The sequence below is a fragment of the Tenebrio molitor genome, chromosome 1 (assembly GCF_963966145.1).
Source record: "Tenebrio molitor chromosome 1, icTenMoli1.1, whole genome shotgun sequence".
Lineage (NCBI taxonomy): Eukaryota > Metazoa > Arthropoda > Insecta > Coleoptera > Tenebrionidae > Tenebrio > Tenebrio molitor.
In genome coordinates, this window is record NC_091046.1 from 5,429,644 (window position 1) to 5,454,316 (window position 24,673).

General features: G+C 38.4%; 1 protein-coding gene across 3 annotated transcripts; it reads left to right on the forward strand.

Moving 5' to 3' along the window:
- Positions 1–10,773: 10,773 nt before the first annotated feature.
- Vap33 (VAMP-associated protein 33kDa) lies at positions 10,774–24,406 on the forward strand. 3 transcript variants are annotated; one of them, XM_069051528.1, is made up of 4 exons: positions 10,774–10,959; positions 19,673–19,825; positions 19,885–20,207; positions 22,930–24,406. In XM_069051528.1, exons 1-4 carry the CDS (start codon positions 10,902–10,904, stop codon positions 23,143–23,145), a joined length of 750 nt encoding a protein of 249 aa, XP_068907629.1. In that variant the 5' UTR covers positions 10,774–10,901; the 3' UTR covers positions 23,146–24,406. The 3 variants fall into 3 exon arrangements, with proteins under 3 accessions (XP_068907629.1, XP_068907633.1, XP_068907643.1); XM_069051532.1 differs by having other exon boundaries at positions 10,776–10,959; positions 19,885–20,162; XM_069051542.1 differs by lacking the exon at positions 10,774–10,959 and adding an exon at positions 16,147–16,170.
- Positions 24,407–24,673: the final 267 nt, after the last annotated feature.

A 24,673-nucleotide genomic window follows, 5' to 3' on the forward strand; every position in this document is an offset into this window, starting at 1 on the left:
CCACTTGGATCGGGTCTAAACAGAGTAAGATCAGAAACGTGGTATTTTCCGAGTGGGACCTCTGGATTGGTGAGGGAAGCAATTTCGCAGGAAACGGGTGAGGTTCTTTTCGTTACTAGGTAGGGGCCGTCTCTCTTGGGATAAAACTTCGACGTCTTGCCGGCAGCAGCGTTGCTCAGAAAATGTGTCTTAACCAGGACCATGTCCCCTTCCTTGTATTCATGATGAGGTCTCCTTTTCCTGTCGGCTTGTTCTTTGGTTCTGTCTTGGGAATTCTGGAGGGTCTCTCGAGCATCCTCCAAAACCTGGGCGACTTTTAACAAATACGGCGTGACTTCTGGGACGAAATTTTCGTTCTGGACCACGGCACGTAAATCTCTTCGAACTTCTCCCTCAGCGCGCAGCTCTCGGGCAAAGGTCAGATAAGCGGGGGTGAAACCGGTAGAAATCGATCTTGCAGAGTTCATTGCGAATCGAATCGACGGAAGTTTATCGACCCACAGATCATGGTGATCCTCTACCAACATGGCTAACTGAGTCTTCAAATCTTTATTCTTGCGTTCAACTGGGTTCGCTTCGGGATGGTAGACTGGAATGACGCTTTGACTGACTCCGAAGCACTCAGCGACGTACTGCATTACACCACTGACGAATTGAGTTCCGTTGTCGGAAATCATCTTGCGGGGGAAACCATATCGCAGGAACACTTCGTCAATCAACTTTCGAGCGCATGCGACAGAGGTGGCTTCTTTCAGCGGAAATGGCTCAATCCACTTGCTTGCTACGTCTTCTACCATCAGTATCCATCTATACCCTTCAGGTGACTGAGGTAACGGGCCAAATAAATCAACGGCAAGGGTCTCGAATCTTTGATAGGGCGGCGGTGTTCTCAACAAACCTTCGGGCTTTAGGTTGCTGCTCTTGTAACGCTGACACTTCAGGCAACCTTTGACATACTTGGATATGTCGTGCCTCATACCAGGCCAATAATACTTCGCGGCGATTTTCTGGACCGTCTTCTCTACTCCGTAGTGACCGGCATCGGGACTGTCATGGTTTTCCTTGAAAATTGTCATTCTTTCACGCTCTGGAATGACCAATTGGGCATTCGTTTGGTCGTCGTCAGGGTCATAGCGGTATAAGATTCCGTTGTTCATTATGAATCCACGATCCATCCAATTTGAGCAATTCACTTCATCTCTTCCTTCGAGGCTGTCGATGATCTTCCTAACCTCGGCATCATCATACTGCATCTTCCTCATGTCTCGGGCTGCAAGACGTGGATACTCAATCTCGACGGGACACAGCTCGCAGGATTGATCGGTTTCATCGGGAATGGTAGGACGGGAAAGGATATCTGCTAGAACGTTTGATCTGCCAGGAATGTAGTTTACTTTGATGTCGTAAGGCTGCAACGAAAGAGCCCACCGGGCCAATCTTCCCGTTGGTGACTGGAGAGACATCAACCACCTGAGAGGCTGATGATCGGAGGAGACGATGACTTCGTTGCCTTCTATGTAACCACGGAACTTCTTGCAGGCCCACACTACGGCAAGTGCTTCTCGTTGGGTAGTGTCGTAGTTCCTCTCGCTAGGCGTCAGTAATCGGCTCGCATATTCAATTGGTTTCTCCTCAGGGCCCTCCCCCTGGAGCAAAACAGCTCCCAACGCGTAGTTGCTAGCATCCGTCCGAATCTTGAAGGGCAGCGTTTCGTCAGCTTGTCGCAAAACTGGGGCGGTTGTAAGAAACTTCTTCAAATCGTCAAAGGCGGCTTGTTGTCGGGTCGACCAATTCCATGTGGCATTTTTCTTCAAGAGATCCGTCAGTGGTTGAGCAACGTCAGAAAAATCTGGTACAAACCTGCGAAACCAAGAACACATCTGAATGAATGATTTCAGTTTTTTGACATTGTTTGGAGGGATCATCTTCACGATGGCTTCCACTTTGAGCGGGTTCACTCGGATTCCGTCTTTGGTTATCACGTGGCCAAGATAGTTTATACTCTCGCGAGCAAAACAACATTTACTTCGATTAGCGCGTAAACCGAAATGTTTTAGCCTTTCGAACACTTGTTTGAGATCACTGATGTGCTTCTCAAAAGATGGCGACACGATGATTAGATCATCTAAGTAGGCCAAAATGGCAATGTCATTCAGTCCGTTCCGGAAACGATCGATGAGTCTTTGGAACGTCGCACCAGAGTTCTTCAGTCCAAATGGCATTCGTTTGAATCGGAATGTTCCAAACGGTGAGGTGAAGCACGTTTTATCGCGATCGGATTCGCGCACTGAAATCTGCCAATAACCTGACTTCAAGTCGATCGTGGTCATGTACAGCGTTTGTTTGGCCAGATGCAGTAACTCTTCGATTCGCGGTAGTGGGTACTTGTCAGCTTTGGTCACTGAGTTTAGTTTCCTGTAATCGATACACACTCTCCAGCTGTTGTCGTTTTTGGGAACTAACACTACAGGTGATGCCCATGGTGATTCGCACGGTTCGATTACGTCATCTTTCAACATCTTCTCTATTTCATTTTTCAGAATCTCTTTCCTTTGCTTTGTCATTTGATATGCAGGCATGGCAATGGGTGCACTTCGTCCAGTATCAATTTTGTGTTCAGCGAAAGGCGTCGGAACTTGACTTGGTCCGAAAATTTCGTCGTATTCGCTTAACAGTCGGTTGAGAGTTCCCTTCTCTTCTTGACTCAGTGTGGTGCCTTCGTTATTTCGGAGAGGTTCGACAGAGAAAACTTTGAGATTTCTTTCTATCTTTTCCTTGAACGAGTTCTCGAATTTCAGATCGTAAGCCTTTTCAAGATCGTCGGAAAATTGCCATTTTTTGTTCGGAACATCGATGATGATTTTTGCATCTTCGACGAAGTCGACGCCTAACAATGTGTCGTTGTCCTTGGCATCGGGAAACACGATGAAGGTGATCGGTATGTGACGACTTTCGACCTTGACCGTTACCGTGGTGTAGAGTACTTCTTTTGACTTTGCAACACCATCAGCTAATGTGACCTTCATTGTCGTTGACAAAAATTCTTGTTTGATCGATTTCATTTTCTGGTACAGACGGTATCCTGCGACACTTTGTTTCGCACATGTATCTACGTAGGCATACCCGTCAAAGTTGCATATGTTGACTAAGAGCAATGGTCTTTCTCTGGGTCGCACTGGACGCATATTCAACTCTGGTTCAACAGAAAAGATATCGAGTGATTGTGCTGAAGACTGGGATTTCGCTCTGCAGTTTGCACAATTGCTTTTTATGACACCTGGTGCACCACATCCGTAACATGAGATTGTAGGCTTGTCGTCAGACGCTTCGGCCTTCACTTTCTGGTCATCGGAGACTTTCTGGGAATTTTGCACGTCAGAGTCTCGTTTCCATTTTCGGCATTCTTTCTTTTCATGTCCAAACTTTTTGCAATATAAGCATCGTGGTCTCTCGGGACGTTTTTGCTTATCATCCGTTTGTGGTGTGTGGCTTGTCTTCACTTCAAGTCTTTCTCGTTCTTCTTCTTCGAAGGTTTCTTCGGCTTCTCTTGCTTTTTGGAGCAATTCATCGAATGTGCGGATCGAGTTGCGCGCGAGTCGTTTTCGAATTTTGAGCGACAATAATCCAAAGATCATGTCAATTTGCATTTCATCGGAAATTCGGTACGGCAGTTGTGCGAAAAGGGACCGAGTCTCGCAAATGAATATGTCTGTTTTCTTGGCATTCTGTTCCGTCGCGAAAATTTCACGGAAAATCTGGTGTGCTGGTTTCTTTCTTCCGAAAGCATTACGTAAACGGTTAACGGCGTCATCGAAAGTTTCTATACTATGTTTGATTCCGTTCCACCACGTGGCGGCCAAATCGGTTAGTAGTATCGCGAAACCTTTTAATGCGTTCGCGTCGGAAACGTTTGCGCAATCTTTAAACACTAGAATGCAGTTGATAAAAGCTTCTACGTCGGCGGAGGGGCTTCCGTCAAAGCGATGGCTGCAATTTGTGAACGAGCCTACCTGATGTGTGGAGCTACCTTGGAACGTTTCGTTGTGGTTCTCGGAATTCTGGCGAGTCGCAGCTGCAGTTGCTGACGTCGTGACTGCTTCGAGTAATTCTCGGAACTGGGCGTTGGTCAAGGTAATGTTGCTTACTGCAGGGGCCGTTTCTTCTGCACCTCTTGCGGAATCCAATCCGTGTCCTCCGTTCGGCATGGTGAATTTAGAATTTTCACTTGAAACTGGGCACAACGTTGGGCGTCAATTTGTGAGGGGATGTTTTCTTCCCCTAAGGTCGGGAGGGGTTTGTTCCGAGGATCAGCGGCGAAAATTCACTTTAAACACTGACCGAAATTTAACATGGGCTTTATTATGAAAAAAAATACACTAATAATTCGGAATACTGTGCTCGGACTGCGTCTTTACACGTCTCTGTTTTCGTGCCGACTGCCTCGTCTCGGCCTCAAGCGAGATGACCAAGGTGGTGTGCTTGGCGAGGTGTTACAAAATCTAATTTTTTCTGATAACGTAATTTTTATTTTTTGGGCATCACTTGGTACCTCGCCGCACTTGCCTTTTCCAGGACATCATCAAGGACATATGCTCTTCATCATCCACAATTTCCACAACGTGCACACAACCACTTTATTGACGTTACAGAACTTATTTTTTATTTTATTTTTTTGCATAGCAAAAGATTCGTCCAAAAATGTGATCTATTTTTATAATTTCGAATACAAAGTTACAGACTCACTTTCTAAGGAGGAATCGAACCAAATCCAGCACTCGAGAGTAAGGCCGCTTTCGTTCACTTGAATTGCATCGTCCGCAATTCGCGTAAACAAAAGCTTTGCCTTCCTCACTCTTACTGTAAATAACTATGAACCCTGTAGGATGATATATTTAAAGTCTCACCATTTATTTCTTTTCCTCACGGAAGAAAGCAAAAATCAGTCTCTTTTAAATAATCTTTGTGTTTATGTTTATCTTGCCTAAATTAAACAAAATAGCGCAGTATACTGAGTTTCAGTTTTCTTATTGATTGAGTCAAAAATCGTATTTTTGAAATTTTGTAATCAACATATTTTGGGTTATTTTTGAAGAGAAGTGCATGAATTTTTGAAATGGCATTTCAATAATAATTAATTAATGATAAAAATGTTTCCCTAACTGTTTGTTGATAGATACAATGTATGAAAGGTTATTGAAATATAAAAATTTGTTCCTTTTTTATTCTAAAGAAAATAAATTACATCCTTACAATATTAATTAATTCTTAACATATAAAAACATGTTTTTCACAAAGTGCTTCTTTGAGCGAAATTAGTTTAGTTTTCAGAGGAATCGATCCATACTCAAAGTAGACGTGTTGATATTTGGTGAATAAATATCGTTTCCATTGTAATATTGTCTTTCGCATTCTCCTTGTAAAGAGCGATCAAATTAATTTGTAATCGAGTTATCCATGAATCCGAAATCGTATGTCGTTACTTGAACTCCACGATCCAATTAACACAGCTTGAAACACAGGTTAGATCTCGACATATCAATCGCAAAAGACATACGGTTCCAAATCCATGGATGACTCGATTACAAATTAATTTGATCGCTCGATATTTGTAGACTAAATACTCGACTTTGTTTAGGTCATTTCACTTCGTCACAATTTTAAAAATTATCTTGCAACTGACTTCTTGTTAACGACTTCAATATTTTCAAGTCGCCTGCTTTAAAGCTAACCCTTGAGTTAAAAGTGACTTTAGTCCTTGACGTTTAAACCGGATGACTTGGGAGGCGCCTCTTTAGTGGATTTGTGTTTTACTGCAAACCCTTATACCATCTCCCGCTTGCATTAAACAACATCAAAGGCGTGTTTCCAATTAACACAGGCTAAGATAACTAACTTATTATGTAGATTGCACATTGATATCTAACTGCAATAATCAACTGCTACAAAGTTAAGTCGCGATGCAATTATAACGTACCCGGGGGCGGGATAAGTTCGCGTTTGTTATGGAGTTGCGATAATTCATTTCCCGGACTAAGCAAAGATGTAATTTTATCCCTCGCATCCCCAGAAACATTTTCAATTTACTTGGGGTGTGGATGCGAAATTAGTTTTACACACCTCCACTTTTAATCAAATCGGAATTGCAAAAAAGCTCGTTGTCATACGACACCGGAAAATTATTAGCCATGTTTACGTGCTACATCCGAATAAAATGCCAAAAAAGAAACTGATTCATAGCTACAGTTGAGAGGGAACTAAATAAGAAATCTTTCCGACAAGACGAAATTAACTTGATATGTTGCTTGTTTCAAAACCACAAATACCCGAGTAAATCGGTAGACACGTGATAAAATTAAAATGCAAATTGGAATTAGGAATTAGGGTAGTCAAGAGAAAATTATGTAATTAACTTGGTCGATCAGATCAGCTAGCCGAAACTATGTTCCTGTATTTTTTAAATTTTATCGTAGAAACTTATCACGAACGAATCTGCATACTTAAAAAACTAATTATTAGGTCGCAGAAATTTACATTTGAGTGAGATTAATTAAAATAAATGTTTCGCGGTCGGTTCCATTTGTAAGCGCTTGCATTGAATTATTTCGTATCGATGGGACTGCTGCAGCGCTTCCTCTATCTTGATTTTGACTGCACCGCAAATGCATTCAAATGCGGTTAAACGAGAGTTGTGTAATTGTAAGATAATTGTAATTTAACTGACTTTAAAGTGTTTCTGCGACGGTTTAACGACCACATTTAAATAATTAATGTTCCTGACCACAAAAAAGCAGATGTTTTCGGTACCCTTTACTTCACTTCTAAAAATTAATATCGAAAATGTAGATTCTTGATTGGTTATATATAAGAAAAATAAATGTAAAACCAAAATCACTCATGTGTTTGATAAATTAACTCACCAAAGGTGGCATTTCTCTTTTTGAAACAAGTCTTTGGGGTAAAAGAGTGACAGTAAGAGGATAATTAGAAAAAAAATATCTACGATAGCTTTGTCAAAATAAATTTTGAATTTCTGGCAATTTGTGTCAAATTTTGGGTGGGTCATAGAGTGACTAAAATTGTGTATTACAACTACCCTTAGTGTAAAGATAATATTTCTCAAAGAAAATACGTATCAACATCAATATCCGTTTTTGTTAATCATGGAAAATCAATGAACAATTTGTTTATTAATGTTAAAAATCCGGTGAGCAATGCATAGTTTGTTGCTTAGATACAGCTATTATGTTTATTTAAGGTAAAAACGAATTTTGCTTATAAATTCTGGGAAACGAAGTACCTACCAGTTATAAATGCTTGGGAGAAAATTATTTCAGTGTGAATGATCAAAATACATATCGAAGATTTACCACCAGCTAAAAGGAAGCAAAATCACACCTGGAGATGCTTTGAGTCCTTTTGCAGCTGAACTACCATGAAGGAATTTTATTCCAATATGAAAAAACGAAACGAAGAAGATTACAAAGAAAAATTGAATATTGTTTGATCCGTTCCGAGATGCTATTTCTTTCTAAACGCCAGGAGAGCCCGCGACGGAAAAAGGAAGCAGTTGTAGTGGAACCCGGAAAAAAGAAAAACTAGTTCTTCTAATTTAACATTGGAAGAATTAGACAAAGTTATTAACTTCTGACTTCTGGGACTGGGAGGAAAAAACTTCAAGGGTTTTCAAAGAAAATTTTAGGTACCACATTGCTTTGTACAAGTTCGCATGAAGTAAAGAGCATGGAGAGTTGGTGATAAGTTCCTAGCAGTGAAGAAATAGTTAAATCCAAATTTGGTTAACCCATATAAATGTCCACTGCGGTAAATATTAATTAATTTTTCATTTTTTAGGAGACTTCTTGACATCTAATCCTTATTTTAGAATGTATCGTAAGATGATCTAAAAATTCAGTAAGAGTATTGTCCCAAGAAAATTGTTTTTTTAACTCCGAATTTTTGCTGGCAAAAAAAATATTAAACTAGATTTTTTTACTGTCCCCTATCCCTTGGTTAAAAACGAAAACGGAAATATGATTTGAGATCAAAAAACGAAAAATTACTAATCATTCAAATCGCTGCGCTGCCGTTTCAAATCTCGTCGAGGAAAATCAAATTGCAAAAATAACAGAACAAGGGAGCGTATCATCCATTGAATTGTTTTTGCAAATAACTGCAAGCCATGAAAGAGAAAATGCGTTTTGATTAACAGGAGATTTATGTTTCTTAAACGAGCTCACATGACCTTTTCATGCACGAAAAACACTCGCTTCACGCACTTAATATAAAAATAACTATATTGGGTCTTTTATCAAAATTTTCGCTAAATGGTCTAGACTGGAAAATAATGGTAATTTGAAACTCATTGGCAGATTTTTTCGGCGACATTTCACATCAATGTCTTCCAAAAAATTTTATCCAATCAGACCGCTCCCAAATTTGACAACCAATGACAAGCATATCCAAAACTGCATCGGTGCAATTACTGATAATTGCACTAATGCGAGAATTTGTAATTTGTTTGTCATTGGCTGAAATTCAAATTTTGCTGCGATTCGATTGGATTAAGTTTCTTGAAGGAAATACTCGAATAAACTTATCGCAAACAAATCTGCACACTTAAAAAAATATTTATTAGGTCGTAGCCTTTACAATCGAGCCTGATTAATTAAAATAACTGTTTCATTGCCGAATTTATTTGTGTGCGCATTCAGTGAATTATTTCGTATCGATGAAACTGCTGCAACCAGTGCTGGTTTTACCACTAGGCATCATAGGCAATTGCCTAGGGGCGCCAGAAGAAAAGGGGCCCCCGGCCGATCGTGCTTTTAAAACAAATTATAAATAATATAAATAATTTGTTACGGAAATCGACAACAACGCGTCAGCAAGAGAAAAGTGCCAGATGGGTTGGATATCATAAAATAAATTAGGGTAAATTTATGACCGACAATGGCCATCGTCGTCGGTTTCGGCACAACTTTGAAAAGGAAATGTTTTGGATCTTTTTTTAGTGCAGTATTTTCGGCTCTACAATGTAGATACATACAGGTCGATAAAAAGTATGGACACAGCTAAATATTTTCAGAATCATTTAGCAGAACTCGTTGAAATTTGGCACATATGTAGTTAGAAATGTTAAAATTCTATCTGGAATTTTGTTCAGTTTTCTAACATCGTTTATTTTGAAGATACAAGGTTAATTAGATTTTTTTAAATGGGATGGGGGTCAAATTTAATATCTTTAAAAGTAGTATTTTTTGTGTGGATTTAGTGATGTAACACATGGATATCTTATTTTAATCTAAACATTATAAAAAATTATCGAATTAAAAAATTTGAAAAAATGTAAAATTTAGTTAGCCTTGGAAATGTGGTCTTTAGCTATAGTCAGTTCTTCACCGCCAAATGTTGACCAAAAAATAAATAAAAGTCAATAATAAGTGTAAAAATAAGACATTTAACTGAAACAGAATACATTTTAATAAAAAAAAGTTTAAACGCGATAATACATAATTTTTAATGCTAAAAAGATTTTCAAAATGGCGGCGATGTGGACATGTGTTGCATTAGTATATTTATAAAAAATACTCTTTTCAAAAATATTAAATTTGACTCCCCGTGCCATTTAAAAAAAATAAGTTAGCCTTACATCTTCAAAATAAATGTTAGAAAAGTGAAAAAAATCTCAAATGATAGAATTTAAACACTTATAATTGTATGCCAAATTTCAACGAGCTGTGCTAAATCGTTCTGAATATATTTAGCTGTATCCATACTTTTCAGCGAGCCTGTATTACATTAGGTACATATTTTGTTTAGAATTTGAATTTTATTTGTTTATTCTTGTTTTTCTTTAAAATGATAAAAAATAAAAAAGTTAAAGATGATTTTCATTTATTTCCGTGATTCTCTTGTTTTGTTCTGAGGGGCGCACTAAAATGTTGCCTAGGGGCGAATTAATCCTAAAACCGGCACTGGCTGCAACTCTTGCCTTATCTTGATTTTAGCTGCAACGCAAATGCAGCTAAACGAGGGTTGGCTAATTGTAAGATAATTGCGATTTATCTGACTTTAAAGTGTTGCAATGGTTTAACGATCACATTTAAATCAATAATGTTCTAAGCTAGAAAAAAAATACATCTTTCAGTGTACTCGGATGCACCGATTTTGAAAAAAATTGTATGAAAAAAGGAAAAAGCAATCTCATTCGTGTGTTTTATAAATTAACTCTTCAGGAAAGGGGAAATTATAGATATTATTAACATATATTTTAAACACAGACTGAAAACTGAAAATTTGTTCTAGTTTCCAGTGAAGACAAGAGTCTGGGGATGAAAAATCTCAGTACCTAAATAAGAAAGTCTAAATTTCAGAGATAACGCACTCAACAACAACTGCTTGTACTCACCAGCGACTTATCAAGATTCTGATCCTTTTCCCACTTCAAAACTGATTTGAAATGTTTTGCACTTGTCATACGCCATTTTAAACAATCAGTGTCGCCACACTTGAAACTTTCCACGAATCGCGTTCATTTGTTATTCACGTAAAAGATCTTTAAAAATAAATCTCCAAACATGTCCTGTTTCAAATTCGATTTTGTACAATCTTCGAGCCCCGCGTTGAAATATTCACGTTTCCTGTATTTTTAATCGTCAGAATAACCGCAAACTCGCCGGTGGTCGCCCCCTGTCGGCGAGTAGTCCAACCCGTCCCGATTTGAATTTTTGATCGTTGGACGATGATGTCACCGCTGGAGGTACACGCAGCCATCTTAAATCGCGCGCGTGCGCGTTAGCTGTCAGAAAGTGCAGCATAACCGGGATCTGTCACCGTAAAGTGTGTAAAAAAATTGAGTTTGTAGTTGTTTTTGGTGGATATTCAAGTGTTAGGTTAAAAGGATGGCGAAGCCCGACCAGGTCCTAAACATCGAACCCCAGAACGAGCTCCGATTTCGAGGTGAGCATCTCCGAGCGTTATATTGACCTATTCCACGATCCGCCAATAACAAATACTCGACTTCCAAGCTCTGGCCCAAGGAGTCTATTTCAAGATTTCGACGTGCTCGGGGGCCACCCCCGACCACCGCCGCGGGACGCGTGGCCCCACGGCCGCAATTACCGCGGGCCCCACGCCGCTCTTTTAACGCACTTTGCCGTAGTACCTAATCGTGCACTTCGTGACAGACGACGACGATGCGAACACGCCGAGTGGCCCTGTCAACAATATACCCGAGGGCTGGAGGGTTATCTGGCGACTTGTTGGGGTTGTCCAGTCAAACGCCACGCCAGGAAATCCAACTGAAACCTTACAAAAGCGTTGTCATGTATCAACATGTATCACGCCTGCTGTACGGAGGTGCTCTTGACACAAATTTCACACAGATGACAATATTTTTAGTTGCCTAAATATAAGTCGCTTCCACCTATCGCATATTTTCAACGCGAACTAGCCGCTAAATCGCGACCGTCTCGTTCTGACAGATCATTCTTGATCAAAATTATCCACCACAACTTACCATTGAAAATGATCACCAAACGTATCAAACTGCATTATACTGCATTACGATATCAATGGACAGACGCGCTTGCAACGCACTTTTTCCCCAATGAACACTAGTGAACCAGTTTTTCTAAATTCTCTTGTACAAGAGTAAAAATATCTGAACAGCGTAGCGGATTAAGCCATCAAAGACGAGGGTGAAGATATTGATATGAATCTGGAAAGTGGGGCATTACACCAAATGTCTTTTTGATGGATTTTGTTTGTAAACTCATTCAACCGACTGTTGACGTCCCACCAGTTTTCTTGAAACATCTCATTGAAAGAATCTTTTCACCCCATAACCCGTCCACGTCTCGGTGCAGTCCAAATAATTAAATACAGTAGAACCCCGATTATCCGGCCTAATGTGGACCTGACTCCTTTCGGATTAAGCGAAATTCCGGATAATCCGAAAATTTTAATGTAATATCTTTATATTAATGAAATCATGATCTTCATATTAACATTTATTGAGTTAGATATAAGTACATCTGTACATACATACTTAGATATGTGTTCATTAAAAAATTATTCTGAGACGTCAAAGATGTTTGTTTGATAGAGGAAGATGATACTCCAACTCCAAGCATGAAGAAAAAAAAACTAAATGCATTATTTGCCTCATTAAGGGGTAGGGAGTTCGGCTCCACATGAATTTAAAAACCTCTGATATTTTTATCGCTTTTGAGAATCTCAACAAAACAAGGCCAATTCCGGATTAAACGGAGTTTGGAACTAAATTCTTCCGGATAAAACGGAATTTTTAAAATCGATTTTGTTTCCGGATAACACGGACTTCCGGATAACCGGGGCCCGGATAATCGGGGTTCTACTGTACCACCGTGACGAGGATGAGCAAAATCGGAATCTCACTAACGAAACGAAAATTATCACAGCTGTTGCCGCATTAATTATCAATTCTTCGATGCAGCCATTTAGTAACATCTGCCGCGAAAGGGTTAAATAATTTTTTCAGGGGTCGGTATTGATCAGCGGCCCAATAGTCAATTAGTGGTTCATTTTTTAAGTTTTAACGATTTTCCTACCACTTAAGCGTAACACCGGTCGTGTTGCGAAGATCAATACTTTGCGGCCGAAGTACTCTGATGTTCGTTGTCACATTCACGTTTTGTTCTTGCCGCCAAAAATTCCACGTCGGCGTTGACCATCCAGTTCCGTTTCAACAAGTGATGCCTCAACGAGCATCTCGGCGCTTCACCCAGGGACCAATTAGAATTTTTTATTGTCGAGGATCGTCTATTAAGATTTCAGAAGGGGCACCCTCAAGACATTAAAAATAAAAGGGGCACTGATGTGGAGCGGATTAAAATTTGACAGGATCCAGACGAGTTAATAAATTAACGTGGACTTGTTTTTTGAAGAGAGTAACATGTGGTGGTTGATTCTTTGCGAAAGTTGCTGTTTTCACCAACTAGATTCGATTTGAATGATTGAGGGAACACCTGGTAGCGTTGCCCACTTGTACAGGATGAAAGGTGTAGCTAAAACTGACAGGTGTGCAGTGACAGTCTGAATTTGTTCGTCTGGAGTCAGTTGGATCGCCTGAATTTCTGATCAGATCAGGAACTAAATATAGAACTGCATCATAATAAATCATAATGGGTCGGATCGAGCTGGGTCTTGATGAAGAATCGAAAGTGCCAATGTGGGGGAAATTTTTCTTGGAGATAATGAAGATTAAAATCCCATCCGGGATGCAAATGAAGGCTCGAGCCGCCTGCATAAATATCGCGAGTCATAATTCCCGAGTTTAATTGTTGCGCCCGACAAAAGGACGTTCATCTGGGGCCCCCACGAAGCCGCCCCCATGCATGCTAATCTCGAGAGGCGAACCTGAAACGGTACCAGTTGACGTAACTTCAAGATCATCGAATTATCAAAAATAAGTCGTGATTTATTTCGGTGATTCTTTCACCGTTTGGCATCGTTTATTTCCACTGCAAAACAGAAATAATCGACCGAAAGTTCAAGATTGTCTGATGTGGCCGCGTCGTTCGGTCCACTCCGAATTTTGACCAATTACAATTAACAGAAAACGTAGCAGATGTTGGCGATTTATGGAGCCGAAGAGAAAGTGTAATGTCCACGGTTTTCCACGTACGAAGACGGATGGAAGAAAGATCGGCGCGGACGAGGTTACGATGTTGTAAATTTCCTTTTGTGTCGCAACAACAGCAGCATTTCCTTGCCTCGCGGAAAACAATATGGATTTTATTTTAATGCACCTACTTGAACTTTCCAGCACAATTCTTCAACGTCAGTTCAACGGGAATTAAAAAAAAAAAACGAAACAATGCATTCGTTCCGAGTTTATGACGATGTCGTTAGTTGAATTCAATTAGTGATTCGGTCGTTTTTTGCCGAATTTGAATGGATAATAACGCGAATTATCAGCGCGTCGTTATTACTATTATTATCCAGCAATTAGTTAACAACGCACAACAAATGATTATTTTCTCGTTACGCCATTTACCTACATGAGGCTTTATTATTGTTATGGACACGTGTCACTTGCGCATAATGTATTGCACAAAAAGGAAATAACTTGAAGAATTATTTTGCAATTCTTGAATGAGTTCTCGTGGCATGACAAATATCACCACGAACTGACACAAAGATGACATTTAATACACTCCAGTTCTCTGCAGATCGATGGGATAATTAGAATTTTAATTTAGTATTAGTCGGTATTTGATTGATTTTGGAGCGAACAGCGAGGTTTGCAATAAATGTTGCCGTGTTGAGTAAGTCACCAAATAAATCTCCACCAAAATCTTTGTGCGGATAACAAGAAAAAAGTAAAGACATTTCACGTGCTGCTGCTGTTCTGTGTAGTGGAACACCCGTTATGGCTGTTTAAATTCAGAGTTGTAGTTTGTAATAAAACAACCCCCGTGACGTCAGGTGGCACAACACACGCGAGGTCTCTATTGTCGAACAAAAATGCCAAAAGTAACCGAACTATTGCGCAAACATTCCCATTATTGAGCTCGCGGATGAAGCAAATTATTAAATTTCAATAAGAGATTTTTTTGTATTTCGTGTGGGTCTCCGATATGGACGCAAAATTGACTTCCTTGAGATTTTTTTTCTGCGACTTTTCCACCCGGCGAAATAAAAATTGATTCATGAATAAAAGCAAGAGGTGATTGAAAAAATATACGTATTGTTCTCGTCCCATCTTAAATAATTGAATAGGATTTTTTTCGTCGTTTGACTTCCCTCCACCCCTCGTCAACGTTATACGACATAATAACTCGAGTCTAAAATTTCATTGTCTCGAAATTATCGTTGTGGGATTGATGGGATAATAATTAATACATTGATGCACGGTGGGCATGTTTGGATGCTAATTTGGGAACCACATTAATGATATAGTCCCATAAAAATACATACACAGTTTATTTTCCCAGGTGGTTCGATTTGGCCGTTGTGTGTCGATATCTTTGTCAACAAAATAAAATACATATGTTAATCAAGCGATAACTGTTGGCGTAACTTGACGGAAAAAAATTTAATAAACAACCGCGAGCAACAAGTGCAACGGCACAAACAACAACGGAGGAATCAAAGATGCGGTGGGAGCCGCCGTCGTAGAAAAGCGATCGGGGTGATTCTTGCGAGGGGTTGTAACAGTTCGAAGGAAGCTCACGGCTGGGAGCGGTGCTATTAAACGTAATTTATTGTGCAAGGATAATTGCGTGCTAGGCTGCATAATGGCCCGCACGAATTAGAAGGATTTGCTAGGAGAGGGAGAAAAGTCGGAGGTGACAAAAGGGGGTCAGGTCTGAAGTGGAGTCCGGCTGAATTTGTATCACGATGACACAAACAGGATGGGGTCGATGCAAGCAACACAACACAGAATTTTTTGACGGGAGAGTTGTCAGTCTCGCCCGTCAAGATCGCCTGATCTTGCACCCCTCGACTATTTCATTTTTCTCAATTGAAGAACACCATTTTGAAAACTCCGATTCACACTCTTTAGGATTTGAGGAGACCCAATTGAAGAAGAATGTCCCAGAGTGACTCTCAAATTTGAACGTTGTCAACCATTGCGAGCACTTCCTTTGTTTAATTTTTGCCAGAATCTCACTTACTTTTGTAGGTTACTTTAATTTATTTATCTGGTATTGCATTTCTCAGTAAAATTAAATAAAAAAATCTTCTCAATTCTGATCCAATCGTTGCAATCAGTTGCGTTGCAATCAGTAATTGTGATGAGTGTAGACTTTTCACTGGAAGTTTAGACAGACTACACAAGTGGTGTCATTCGAGATGACAATTGTTATTTTTGCTTTGATAAGTGCATTCCGTTTTGATGACAAGAAAATGTCTCTTATCTCGACGTGATCACTTGGTAAACTGGTAAACAGTGTGGTAAATAAATACCTATCGCATTGTGCGGCTTGCATTCCATTTAACGGCGAGGACCTGCCTCAACGCATTTCACGTGCGTTAACTGGGCCATGACGAAGAAGTGGGCTCGATAATGATCGCGATTTAAAAAATCTATCTATCGAGATTCTAGAATCGTCGAAAAATCAGGAGCTTGCGGTATTGTTCCTGCCAAGAAAAATTAAGTATGCGTCTCGGAGTAGGTGGAAGGTCAGTAACTGAATCGATATTTTTAAGTTTTCCTGTTATTTAATTCAAATTGGGAGTCGCCAGCTAATTTTGATATCTGGCCAGCGAGGATTGATCGTCGAGACGTCCGAAACACCTGACCCGGTCTCGCGAGTTCGAATTCCGATCGTCTTTGATCTGCGATTCGAATATTTATTTGTGTTAACGGACTAGTGATCGATTCGTAAATATTATATCGGGGAATGTGCGACCACTTGTCTTGTCTGTTTGGTTGGGAAAAATTCGATTTTTGCGGTTGTTGCATCATCAACAGGTGATTTGCGACTGGCCTGTTGGAAATTAGTCGGCGCGAAAAGCGATGGAAAACCGCCGCCGGTGGAAATGCAAGCGAAAACGTGTGGATTACATTTTCATTTTTCGAGAAGATAATTTTAGAAGGCAATTCTCGATATAAATAAAGTTGAGTGATATCGTTGGTACAATTTATCAAAAACGTAATCGAATCCGTCAGCCAAGAGCACGCACAGATAATATAAAATAATGCGAGTTTCCCAAATTGAATCGTCTCTCGGAAAAGATGGTGGAAATTTTCCTACCAGCACTAGTTGCGATGTAAATGGAAGATTGTTCAATCCTTAAATCAATAGTGTTGTGGGAAATCTTTCAGGAAATTAATGTCTCCCGTCTGTTTGTCCTCATCGTTGGAATGTCTTTTATTTTATTTGATTTGGTCGGTCTGTATACGACAGATGTAAACAAATGTGAAGATTTCAATTAAGAGAAAAATTAACTTGTCGATTGAAATTCGGTTAAGCACATGACTGGTTTCTCGATGTTAATTGACGTTCATTTTTTATTGACGTAAATGTAAAATAATCAAATGAATGTACTAGGTGCAGGATCGAATAAAAATTTGTTATGAGTTCGAAGCAATATACAACAATCAAATGTCTGAATAAATTATTTAAAGCGATGTTTATGCGAAAACGTAATTGTTTGCATGTTCTTATAAATAAACCGAAAAACACAGTGAAGAATCTTGTCCAGGAGCAATGCTGTGATTGTGATAAGTACAATGTGTATAAAAACAAACAAAAAGTCTAATTTAAATTGTTAGATGACCAATTAGAGAAAGACGCAAACGTAAATCGCGGTATTGAATTGGTGGAAACCAGAATTGTTTTATAAATAAAAATAAACAAGTGGGACTTTGTGTTTAAAAGTCTGAAAATTATTACGTAAAAACTTGCTTTTTGAATCTATGTTAAAGATTTTTGTGATTGCAACGGGTGTTCAGAACGTTTGGAGTTGGCTGTGCATTTTGGAACGTGTGTTTATTTAAAACGCAGTTGACGTCGATTTGACGTTCGTGTTCACATTCGTCCGTTTCATTTTGGATTACGTGGATTAAGTAACGACAAACGTGTTCCAAACCGCAACCAACTCCATATAAACAATTTTTGAAGGCCCGTTACTGTAAAGAATCGAGCTCTTTGAATTCATAACGTTCGATAATGATTTGTAAGAAATATTCTTTCGGTTTGGTGACGTAATTTGGAAACTGCAATCATAAATAATTGATCGAAACATATTTTTTGTTCGACACTGTCAGAATTTGAGAAATTTCTCCTGGGTAAGTGGATTTTGATAAATGTTACAACTTGTCAAAATGAAATGCCAAGCTAATTTTAAAGATTTTAAGCTATTTGGAGCCTTTCAGGGGCTCGTCGAACAAAAAAACCTTGTATTCAACTCGTTCCTGTGTAAATTGGGCCTTTTTTGGCACTCGTGGGCCTTTAAAACGCTCGTTTCACTCGCGTTTTAAACTGGCCCACTCATGCCAAAAAAAACCCAATTTACACACGAACTCGTTAAATAAACTACTATTTTATGGATGAAATGCTTCGCATGGTGTGAATAAATGCCATCATCAGTTTGATAAATTCAATTAATTGTGAACTATTGTTGTGAAATAATGTTTGATTGTGCGACTAAACGTTGAAATGTCACTCCATAGACAACTTATTGAGTGAGAAACTACTAAAAACAAGGAAATAATTGGTTTTGAACTCCCAAACATTTTGGCAATAGAAATTATATATTTTTGTTCGGTTGGCAACAAAGTTACGATTTTATGTTGGTATACTTGACTGTCAAATTGTCATTATCACAATTTATTAGAATTTTGAATCTTAACCTCGAAAGGGATCAACGGACAATTCTTTGACAAATGACAAGGCCCACCAATAACCAGAAGTCTCAATCATTAAAAGTCACCTGATACATACTAAAGAAGACACAAAAAGTAACTTAAGATGTCATTTGAGAAAAGCATTAAAAATGATGTTTGAAAATTATATCGGGTGTTCGTTTAAATTTATCCTCAAAGCAGGCGTTGAAGAGTCGATTGTGAAGGCACCACGGATTACAGTTACAGATCACGGATCGGCTGTTTAAATATAACCTCACTTTTTGTGACTGACGAGTTTTCAATGCCAACTTAACGGAAGAAGGGATATTTTTTTTTAATTGCTCTGTGATTTTGTATTTTTTTACATTCTTACCATGTTCTTGTTTTCCTAACATACAAAATTCAAGTCTTCCTGTGCGTTATGCAACACAAACATGCTGTATTTTCTTATGAACAGTAACTACCGGGGTAAACGACCCCATTCTGCATACTTACGAGATTATTTGTTAGCACTGATAATCTTGCCTTAGTTTTCTTTGCTTACTTTACTTAACGTTACCTCTATTGTCAACACGAGAAAATTTATTTGCAGGCCACATTTTCCACGAGCTAATTTATAGCTTCACATATTTTCTTTTGTCTTATCTTCCAATAACAAATGACAGCTGAAGTACCTACCTCGATACACTGTAAAAAATTCTTGGCGCAATTTGTACACTGTTGCGTGTTAGAAATTGTTTATTTATTTTAAAAGAACCACGAACTTGTGAATAAAAGGCAATGGGGAGAATTTTTTTGTTGGTCGTTAGGAAAAAAAAATGTCTGGTGTTGATTAAGATCCCTACAAATCTTTGTACACGTTATATGCATAGTTAATAAATTTCTTTTATTTAATACATTTCTTCGGTCTACTGTGGTGATTAGGAGAAATGATCACGGAGACGTGCTTGTATGTGGGAAAATGTGTGATATTAAAGGGAGAAGCTTAGCGTCCATAACTCTGCATAATGAGAAAATACAGTATAATGTCGGTAATTCTCAGCAGGATTGCGTGGTTAGCGGAAAACTTGTCCAGAACGTAGAATGTGCAATTCCAGGCCGAAGGTGTTGGCAATTCCGTGTAATTTTCGACAGATCGGATGCGATGAATGTGTGTATAATAATAAAAACATGACCGCGTAAAAATAAAAAACCCATTAACCCTGTGTTAATTTTCGCCGTGACGTCTACGTAGTCTAAACAGTGACGTTTGCTCAAAAAGTGTATTTCGAAGATGTTGCGTAATTTATCGTAGCGAGCGATGCCATTTCGTAACGTCTGGATCTGTTCCAGGGCCCTTCAACGCTCCAGTAACCTCGTACATGAAACTAACGAACCCGTCAGACAAAAAAGTGTTGTTCAAAATCAAAACGACAGCGCCAAAAAAGTACTGCGTACGCCCCAACTCGGGTGTCCTAGAGCCGACCACTTCGATAGAGATAGCAAGTGAGTGCCGCCCAGGAGTTGCCATGAATAGGTAATAAGTCGGTTGTCGATATTTCCAGTAAGTCTCCAGCCGTTCCTGTTCGACCCGGCGGAGAAGAACAAACACAAATTTATGGTGCAGACGTTATTCGCACCAGACGGAGACGTAAATCTCGAACAGTTATGGAAGGAAATCGGCCCCGAACAGTTGATGGACTCCAAGTTGAAGTGCGTGTTCGAGATGCCAGTCGAACAGAACGAAAGCCAAGAGGAACCCACTAAAGCTAGTCCAAAAGCGATCGTCGCATCGGTACCAAATAACGCAGTAGATCCTGAATTGCAGAAGGCAGCTGAAGAGGTGAATATTAATACTTGTGGTAGGCGGTCCTCGTTTCAAAAAAATGTAAGATTTGTTGGTCGTAAAACTTGTCGCTGACAAGAGCTTTCGCGCTAATTATAAGGAATGGGAAGAAAAGAGAAAAAGAAATTTTAAAAAAATATTTTTTTGATAAGCAAAAACTTGAGAAAAAAAAACTACTTTTCAAATAGATCTATTACGGAATCGTCCCAATAGCAGGAAAAATTTTAATTTGGAAGCAAAATTATTTGAAAAATTCAGCAAATTGTGCTTGCGCGAATACTCCACATTTTGGCAAGCAACGAGCTGCATTCTTTCTTTGTCTCCCTCATCATTACTATAGATCAGAATATGTAATTCAAGATAGTCAAGATCGTGGGGTTGTAGCAGAGCATTCCACATACAGAAGTAACGTGTGTTCAAAAAAAAATGCGGTCAGGTGGCCTGGTGCTTACTTTTGTTTTCGTTAGCGTATGACGTAGCTTCGTCACCTGTCAAATATTTCGTGAAGCAGGAAGTGGACAACCATCAACGCGAATTTCAGAAAACGTTGAAAAAGTAGGGGAAGTAATAAATGAACCGAAAACTTGAATTTGTCATTTATCACAACAAATGATCTGTCAGCTAAAAAGACGATCTACTTTTCAAAAGAGAAAAAAACCACCGCGTATATAAACCGCAAGTTTATTTGAACACTCGTTGTCTAAATATAGAGTAAAGTTACTTTCGTAAATATTACAGAGCTTAAGTGGGAAAAGTTTGCCTTGCTTTGGCTTACCAATAAGGGCACGTTAACCACTAAATGTACGGTGAGGGAGAGAATGTTGAGTGAAATTTCTAGACACGACCCTTAACTATTCTCTGCCGCTATTCCATATTAAGAGCGTGTTCCATAATCGGGTCATTTCCTCCATTCATCTGACATCTTTTTACGAAATATCGATAACTTGAAGCAGTAAAAAGGACAACGTTTTCTTTCACTTGTTCGATAATCTGCAATTGAAGCTACGTAATTTTGAAAATTAATATTTTTCCTGGACTAGATATGCAAATTTTATAGACGAGGAATATATGAGTTAATTATTTTTCCATTGGTTTTTCTTCATTTTTATTAGTTTTGTTTTTATTTTTATGAGTCGTTTGCGCAGTATGTCAGTTAACATCCAACTTGCTACATAAATGAACGATAATAAAATGACAGTGAGTGTCATTCTTGTAACATATTTGTAAATATGGTTCAGTATAAAATTTCAAATGGCGAAGATATCATTGGAAATTATACTTGATTACTGGATATTCTTCTTTATTACACAAAATCATTAGAAACCATTGAGAACCAACGGAGAGTTATTCTATTGTACGAAAAGTAAATGGGTGAAGATAATCCATTGTTTGTGGAGATCGTTAATATTTTATTTAATAACATGAGATTAAGAAATGTTGACAATACATGACAAAGGTTCATTCGTAGATTAACTCATACGACCATAATAATTGTCAATTATTAGACTTTTAGGTGGTTCATGTCACGTTTGTGTTTCACCCCTGAAGGCAAATATTCTTCTTTGATCTTGTGTCAAAATTTAACCTAACCTATAAATTGGCCTATAGCCCCCTTGACTGTTTTTTTTCTCCCGTGATAAAAGCCATTGATTTGCCCGTGCAAAGACATTTTCAAAGAGATTTCTTATGATCGAATTGTTATGACAAATCTGACCCATTTTTAAAGCTGTACGAGCTAATCTACGAATGAACTTTTACTTTTCACTGCCAACAGAGTCCCAATTCTTTTTTTATCATATGATATCGCCTTATCATACTAATTGCGACCGCTGTTGCTAAAGGCACTAAGCTGGAGCTCCGCGATTAAAAAAAAAGTTCAAAACAGTATGTAATTTAAGTAGAAACCGGTCTCAATGGAATTTTTTAGTAGCTATTTTTTGATAAACGACTTTCATTTATTGCAGAACTACTTATCTAATCTCATATGCTGTAATTTTAGCGCTATTTAAAATGAACTTGTATTTTCTAGTTTAGGTATTTTTTAAAAATCATTCTCGTTAGTGACGAATTGTACACAGTAAATTGCAAAAGTTTCTATTTTATTGTATCAGTTGAAAAATCTGAAGATCTGTAAAAAAATACTTATTAAATCTTGGATTTTTAAAGCTGTATAAGTTTGTTAATCCGAGATGTTAAAAAAGTTGTCGTTTTAAATGAAAATCAGGTAGTTTTTTTAATAATCAAAAATGCAAAATTAATTACATCATTCTAGAAATTACACAGATCATTTTTTAGTTTTTGGGCTTCCGTTACATAATGCATTTATTGCAACAAAGTTTGCTTTTTTTAAACCGAAAAAAGACTCCAGTTTGTATTTTTAGTGAAAAAAAAATTAAAAGGAAATTATCTAAATTAAATTCACAAGTATGTAATGTATTTTTGCTTAGATCAATAAATCGTCGTAAATATTCAGTAAATAAAGCAAATTTCAAAATTTGCATCATTACTGGACACAAAACTCACGCCTTTGAATTTCGTTTAGCGTAGTTTGAAAACTGCGCCTTCCATAACCTTAACCTTCATCACTAATGAAACGCAATAATGTAAATCAGGCAGTATTAAATTTGGTGACCTTGAAGAGCAACTCTCGGAAGCGTCGGGCGGTTTCCGTACGGTTATAAAAACCACATTCAATTAGAAGTTTGGTAAAGGAAGGTTTGGTAATTTTTCGTCGAATTTGCTTGACGTTCGTGTTTGCTTTTAGGTACAACAACTTAGGGAAGAAGAAAGTTCGCTGAGGCAAGAGAACCTCCGACTCAAAGAGGAGATCCTGCAGTTAAAGCTGGCCGCAGGAGCGAGGGTGACTCAGCCCAACAGATACGCACCTCCAGCGCAGCAGCAGAACATCCCAGTAATGTACATGGCTGTGGCGGTAATTTTGGGCTTCTTAGGCATCGTATTGGGCAAGTTCGTCCTCTGAGACCCTCCCTAGAGACTTAGCGTGGTGTTACTCACATTACCATGCCCAAACTCCAATATATTGTATATTTATTACAGTTACTTCATTATTATCTACTGTAAAATAAAATTTCTTGTGCATACTTAACGGGTGTGCTATTTTGGTTGCATCTTTCGGCCAACCGGGTTCACTTGCCAATCTTAACATTGTCAAACGGCTTAGTATTAGAGGACGTGGACTGGACGACTGAACCGTCGCCGGCGTGGTCGGGTGTTCGGCGTGTTGAGGTTCGGAGGAGCACTTGGTTGGTCCCTTTTTTACAGAGTGTTTCTTATAAACGTACCACTTTAGCTAAACGAATTTGTATGTCGGAGAATGATTTTATTTGGAACATCCTGTACTTGCGTTACAGTTTTTTTCGTTTCGTGTCAGCAATCGCGGTTCCTTTAACGGGTTAGAAGTATATACAATATATGGCAAGTTTACTTACTAGCCATCTTTTGGACGTTCATGCCTTAAGTTTTTCATTTCGTATACAGTGACAGTCCAAACGAAATTGTTACTAAATTCGGAAGACGTTTTAAGGTGAATGTTGTTTTCATACTTGCACTGACTGTACATAACTTTGAACTTTCTCTGTATACCGTAGGGTGTTAATCAACTTTCCGGCCTTCTACCGTTTTAAATAAAAGTCACATTGTGTTAGATAATTTATTTTGTTTTTAATTTAATGTTTTAATATTAAGGAAAGTTGTTTGACTATTGCATTTTTTAATTTTCTCTTAGTATTTGTGGTAATAGTTGAGTCATTTTGTAATTGTTAGTTAGAATCGAGCACTTGCCAAGGTTCATCGATGATAATTCACCTTAGAGTCACGTAATTATTGCATTTGGGTTCAGATCATCCTACTTTAGACTAGGTCCACTTCATATTAATGTGGTGCTGTCATGTACATTTTTTACTTTCGTTCAAATTGATATTAACGTTCGTTTGACCTGGAAGAAATTTTTACTTGTGTATGTGAATTTTGTTAACTGTACTAGAATTAGGGCAATTAAACATCTGAAATTAATAGTAGTAAGAACTTGGCTTGGTGCGATTGTTCATATGTATTATATTTTAACACGTTGTACTATTTTATGCTAGCCTGGTAAGTGTAACTTCAGTGAATAAACTATACTTCATTACCTACTCGCAACCTTTTTGTAAGCCGTTATCTTACCGGACAAATATTTGAACCTGATGTAAGAGATATCAAATTATAACTGACATGTTGCAATACCACACGTTTTTTAATTATCCAACAGCGCTTACGTCAAATTTATACGTTTTGCAAGACCTTACTCGAAAACCAAGTGATGAAACTACAAACTTCAGAATCATTTCAGATCCACATTTTCATCTAATACAGAAATGTAAACTTACTTCATGTTTTCGTTTTAATCCTTTGATAAAACAAAATTAACAAATTTGGCACTTTCTATGGTATAATCTCTCCAATTATACGAAAAAGCACAATTTGGTCAATAAGATACGCGGCAAACCTAA